General features: G+C 58.7%; 1 protein-coding gene across 1 annotated transcript; it reads right to left on the minus strand.

Moving 5' to 3' along the window:
- Window positions 1-1,278: 1,278 nt before the first annotated feature.
- LOC104460560 (V-set and immunoglobulin domain-containing protein 10-like) lies at window positions 1,279-5,197 on the minus strand (the record flags this gene model as incomplete). Its single annotated transcript, XM_010086758.1, has 5 exons — window positions 1,279-1,439; window positions 2,301-2,313; window positions 2,954-3,064; window positions 3,801-4,094; window positions 4,916-5,197. Coding segments are annotated over 5 exons (861 nt in total), but the record flags the coding sequence as incomplete, so codon positions are not given.
- Window positions 5,198-5,943: the final 746 nt, after the last annotated feature.

The raw sequence follows: 5,943 nt of genomic DNA on the forward strand, positions 1-5,943 counted from the left end.
CCCCCCCCCGCCGTTGTGTGTGCTCACGACATTCCATCACCCTCCACGCACACTAAGATCCCTTGTGCTCGCTCACTTGCCCAGCACCCTCTACGCACTCTTCCCCTCCCCACTTTACACGTTTATTCCTGTTCCCCTCCAGCACACTCTGACCCCTCCACCCCATGTTCCACCCTGATCCCATCCTGCTCCATTTGGCCATTGCCCACCCCTCTTTCCTTGTATCTATCCCCTCCCACCCCATCCACGCACACTCGGATCCCTCCCTGCTCCTCCCTGACAGCACCGCTCCTGTCACCCTTTGCAATCCCTCCCTTTACCCCGGCAGGGTGCTGAGACTTGACCTGTCCCTCCATCCCCTCCTGCACGCTCTGGCGCTACAGCCCTCCTCCCAGACCCCCTCCCTGCAGATCCTGCTCCCCTTGCCCCCTCCCTGTACGAGTTCCTTCCACTGCAGCCAAAAAACCGCACCACAAGGTACAGATCAGCTCCTGACATACATACAGAGCAACGCTCCAGAAGGACTTGAGGAAAAAATATTTATAACAAAAAAAAACCCCAAATAAGCCTCCCTGCAGTCAGCATCACCCGTGTCCTGCCCACGCACCAGCTGCTTCTGTGATCCTGGGACCACCGCGGCCCCACGGCGACTTTCTCCATCACGCTGCCCCTGAGCCCAGCACCGCTGGTGGTGACTGAGTCAGAACCCCGTCCTGGTACTCCAGTCCGTCACAGACATCAAGACGAGCGGGCTGCTGGGACCCACGTCCCACGCTCTGCCTGCACTGGGTGTCACCTTGTTAAAAGGACACCCGAGACAAAGGGGAACATGGGAAGAGGAGAGAAGAAATGGAGAAATGTGGCTGGGGAAAGATGGAGTGGAACCTGGGGAAGGGGCGAGCGGAGGAGGAAGCAGGGACGCTCTGACTGAGCCAGCCTGCTGCAGGACACGAACGGACGGTGCTCAGCCACGCGGCAATGAGGATGTGCTTGATGCTGAGGACGTGCTTGATGCTGGGTGTCCAGCCAGAGCTCTGCGTGCTTCCACACGAAGGGATGGAGACTACGTGCCTTGTGCTTCTTCTCCCCTTGGCTCCTGCAGGGAGACCTCGCCATGCTGCTCGCCATCGTCACCTACACAGGGCACAGAGCGGCAGCATCTCAGCAAGAGCCAACAAACAGGAATTCCTCCTCCCTCCCTGGAAGACCCACAGCTTTGCTGGGGAGCAGGTGGCTCCCGCCCCAAAACTCGGCCAGCAGGCAGGCAGTGGGGCTCACCTTCTGCGAGGCCATTGAGGTAAGCAGCCTGGACGCTGTTCCCATTGACCAGCGCCAGCGCCTCGTGCTTGGCGGAGCTGCTCATGGTCTCCTCTTCCCCCTTCCCCTCATCGTCATCTTCCGAGTCCACCAGCACCAGGACATCACCCGAGTCCTGACTCCTGGGAAGAGCAGAGCAAGCGGAGGTGGGCTGAGACGCCGAGGCCAGCCTGTCCTGACCATCCTCTGGCTTTGACAACCCTCTGCACCAAACCCACCGGTTCTGATGGGCTCCTCCAACCCCACACTAACCGCCTCCAAAGAACAGGAGGTGTAAAACTCCGCTGGCAGCAACACCACCACCGACATCCTGCACCATTTGCCATTCCTCTGCCAAGTCCCACTCCACAAATATCCATGCACGAGCCTCCCCGAGTAGAGTTACTCTTCCCTCCCGTACAGACGGGGAACGGGAGGCACCCAGAACAGAGTCCTCCCATGCCGCAGCACCACAGCGGTGGGAACAGAACAAGGGTGAGGGAAGGGAGCGGGGCCAGGAGGGGTGTGAGCAGGAAGCAGAGGAGAAACCCAGTGGTCCTGAGCCGCAGGAAGGCACTGGCTCAGCACAGCAATGCGACACACTTCCTGAGGGGGGAAGGAGAGGGCAGACACCCCACAGCGCGGCAGCAGCTCACCATTTCTATTTACTCTAAGTCTTGGGGCTCAGCTGCACCAAGGAGCAGCTCTCCTGCACCGCCTCCTCCCACACTAACTTGCCAGCAGCCCCTGAGTGATGCCACTCCCGCTCTGATGCCAAGGGCTCTCCCCTCCCCTCATCCTCCCGCACCCACGCCGAGTCTCACGGATCCCCACCATCCCCTTCCCGCGGGAGGCAGAGCTCCCACCTACGAAAAGCTTTGCTCTGGGGACAGCTCCTGCCTCCGAGGTGGATTCTCAGCCCTCCAGGGAGCTCACCTCTGCCAGGAGGAGGACTAGAGAGGCCATGCAGGATGGGGCTGAGGAAAATAAACACTCACCTGAACCTGAATGCAGCACCTGAACAGGAGAGAAGGGAAGGGAAAAGTCAGCGCTAGAAACCGGCCCCAGACCAGTCCCCCGGACAGCACGCTGCTGGTTTTACTGTCCAGCCCCTGGCAATTCTGCCGGCAGTTGGATGGTCTCCGGCAGCCACATGTAGAGGAACAGACACGAAGGGGACCTGCCCACACATGCAAGGAGAGCCCCAGGAAGGTCACAAGGAAAGGGGAGAAGCGCCAGCACAGCACAGCTCCCTGGAGAAGGTGAGGGGAAGGTGCCTGAAGCACTCAGCTGGGGAAGTGGCTGGTGTTTGCAACCCATATCTGCCTCCAGGGTTTTGACCAGGAGCAGGATGAGGCCCAGGGGCCGGGGTGAGTGTACCTGCCCACACATGCAAGGAGAGCCCCAGGAAGGTCACAAGGAAAGGGGAGAAGCGCCAGCACAGCACAGCTCCCTGGAGAAGGTGAGGGGAAGGTGCCTGAAGCACTCAGCTGGGGAAGTGGCTGGTGTTTGCAACCCATATCTGCCTCCAGGGTTTTGACCAGGAGCAGGATGAGGCCCAGGGGCCGGGGTGAGTGTCACAGCACACCAGAAGGGACAAGCAGGTGAGGATAAAGCCAGGCCACCCTCCCTGGCTTGTGCAGAGGAGAGCTCCTACCTCTCAGGCACAGGAGGGGATTGTAGTACAGGACAACCCCGATGATGGTGAGAATAGCCAGCAGGGACAGGACCACCACTGCGCCCACGACCCCAATGATGTTCACTGGCTCTGCAGAGAGAAGAGGAGACACAGGAGGCCGGCTTGTCACCGGGACAGGGGTGGATGAGGAAATCTCAGTGCAAGGTCCTGGTGCTGTCTCAGCTCCCCTTTCCCATCACTGTACCAGTCCCACCAGCACAAGGGGCGAGGGTTTCAGGCACTCATGCTTCACCGATACAGAAAGCACCACAGCAAGGCCCCTATTTCTGTGCCCATGTGTGTTTAGTGAACGCAAATCACCCCCTGCCCACTGCACCTTGAGCAGCTTGGCCCTGGGAGGGGCTCCTCTGCACTCACAGGGCCCAGGAGGGACCAAGGATGCACCTCTCTTGGGCCCATCACACCGAGGCGAGGAGAATGAGGCCCTTCCACCCTGGGATGAAGGGAGCCAGGCCTGCAGCTACACTTGCCGCAAGAGCGTGGAAAGCGTCAACAGGCCAAGAGGGCTCTTCATGGCAAACGGAGCCCCTTGGGGGCTTGCCAGTGGCCCCCATGAACTGTGTCCCGAGGGACCAAGGATGCTCCTCTCTTGGGCCCATCACACCGAGGCGAGGAGAATGAGGCCCTTCCACCCTGGGATGAAGGGAGCCAGGCCTGCAGCTACACTTGCCGCAAGAGCGTGGAAAGCGTCAACAGGCCAAGAGGGCTCTTCATGGCAAACGGAGCCCCTTGGGGGCTTGCCAGTGGCCCCCATGAACTGTGTCCCCAACTCTTCCTGATTCCTGGCCACAGCAACCCCACTCACGTGTCACCGTCAGGCAGACGAACAACTCCCGCAGCCCCACGGGGTTCTGTGCCTTGCAGACGTAGCAGCCGCCGTCAGTGCCCTGGGAGCAGTTCCGGATGGTGAGCCGGGACACGTTGCCCTCCTGGGTGATGAGGTACCTCCCTCCGGGCTGGATCTCCACCTCGGGCTGGGCGATGCCCTGCAGCCAGGTGAGCCGCGCTGCCGGGGTGCTCTCGGTCACACGGCACGTCAGGGTCACGTTGTCACCCACAAGGCAGGTTTTGGGGGGCTCTGATTCCAGTGAAGGGATTTCTGAACAGCCCCAGGGGAGAAAAAAAAAGAAAAATAAAGGAGTCAAGGAGCAAATGGAAACATTTAACATAAAAAGCAATCAGCCATCAGACTGATTAATAATCATTAACAGAAGGGAGTCAGGCAGGAGTCTGGGACACGAGCGCTGTGGGTTTGGCATTCAGCTCACTCACAAGACTTCAGCAGCCTTCCAAGGCTCACTTTGTTCTCCCTTTTTTAACACTTGTGCTTCTATCCCCCGGGAAGAGCAGTCAGAGGGCAGGCAGTGGGAAGACGGCAGAGAGGAAAAAGGCAGCCCAGGGATTTCCCTTGTGATCAGCAGAGCTCTTGTGTAGCCCTGACAACCCTTGGAGGATAAATACAGCTCAGGTTTTCAAAAGCCACTTTACTCAGACCCCTTAGATGTCTGAAGGGGGTCTGGGGGCACACACAACCCTTCTTCTGTAAACCCAGCCCTACCAAACTTAATCTCAAGCTGAGCAAGGCACCAAAACCACCTCCTGCTTTCACACAGGCATGAGTGCTTGCACAGGTGAAAAGCTCGGTGCAGGGAGATTCATTGGCCCCTGAAGATGTACCCAAAACTCACCTGCAACTATACCGTGAGGTATCCCAGCTGCAGGAATTCTGTGCCTCATACAGCCACCTCTGCACGAGCCAAGCCTTGCCACATTAGCTTCTCTCCCGCAGCATGTGCCCGCAAACCTGGCTCGCCTGACCACTGCCTTACAGCTCTGGGGGACAGAGAATGACGGGGGTCCCTGTCTGCCCCGCCATTAGCAGGCTCATTAATCGTTAATAAGGTAGGCAAGTCGACTCACTTATCTCCACAGTGCACGCAGGCTCCTCCTGCTTGACAACGTGGCTCCCGACACACTTGAACACTTTGCGGTGGGAGAGGTGGGAGCTGTTCAGTGTTTCCACGTGGGTGTCTGAGTTGCTTGTGGAGCTGATGACCCAGCTGGAGTTGTCCAGATCGTGCCCCTCTTCTCGCCAGTGCAGGGTGGGGTGGGGGTACCCCCCAGGCCAGCTGCAAAACAGCTGCAGCATCAGCCCTGACGAGGAAGTCTCAGCCCAGCACTTTGGGGAGGAGTGCGGTGGATCTATCAGCAAGAAGAACACATGGTTAGAAACATTGCCAAGTCACAGCTCTCGGCATCTTGGGGCTGGAACCCCTCAAGTGGCTGCTTTTGCCACCACTCCCCTTGAAAGTCTTTCTGGTTTCCCTGCCTTGCTCCCCAGCCTGCACCCCACAGCCCTGGGGGAGCACAACTCTGCCTGACAGCCAGCAGGGATGAAGCGGGAGGCTGTCCTGCAAAAGCTGTAACAGCAACTGCAGCCAAGCCTTGAGGGACTAATGCACAGGGAGGAGAAAAAAACATTGTCACAGCTTTATCCAGTGGAGACAAGCTAAGCACCTAGAAACACAGCAGGAGAACAGAATCTCCGTGCTGTCCTTGGCAATTTGTCACAGCACAAGTCCTCACACCTCAGGTACAAGGGGGTGACGCTGATTCACACGACTTGAGAACAAGGCTCTGCCTCTCCACACCACTGATACAAGCACTCGTATTTCGCAAGGGAATGTGGAAAGCATCAGGGCTCTTGCCAAGGGACAAGGAACCAGCTCCTCAGAGCCACCAGCTCAAAGCCAGAGTGCTTCCCCAGCAAGCCCAGCGCGTTGTTGGAGGCGGCTGTCCTTAGGGGACAAGATGCTGCGCCCATGGGGAGTCCTGGTGACACCAGCTCGCAGGGTCAGGGCCATGTGCCACTGAAGCCAAACCAGCATGCTCCACTCCTTCCCAATGCCACTGTCACTGCCAGGAGGGTGGTGAGGCAGTGGCCCAGG

This window comes from Pterocles gutturalis, unplaced genomic scaffold (assembly GCF_000699245.1).
Source record: "Pterocles gutturalis isolate BGI_N339 unplaced genomic scaffold, ASM69924v1 scaffold21481, whole genome shotgun sequence".
NCBI classification, from domain to species: Eukaryota; Metazoa; Chordata; class Aves; order Pterocliformes; family Pteroclidae; genus Pterocles; species Pterocles gutturalis.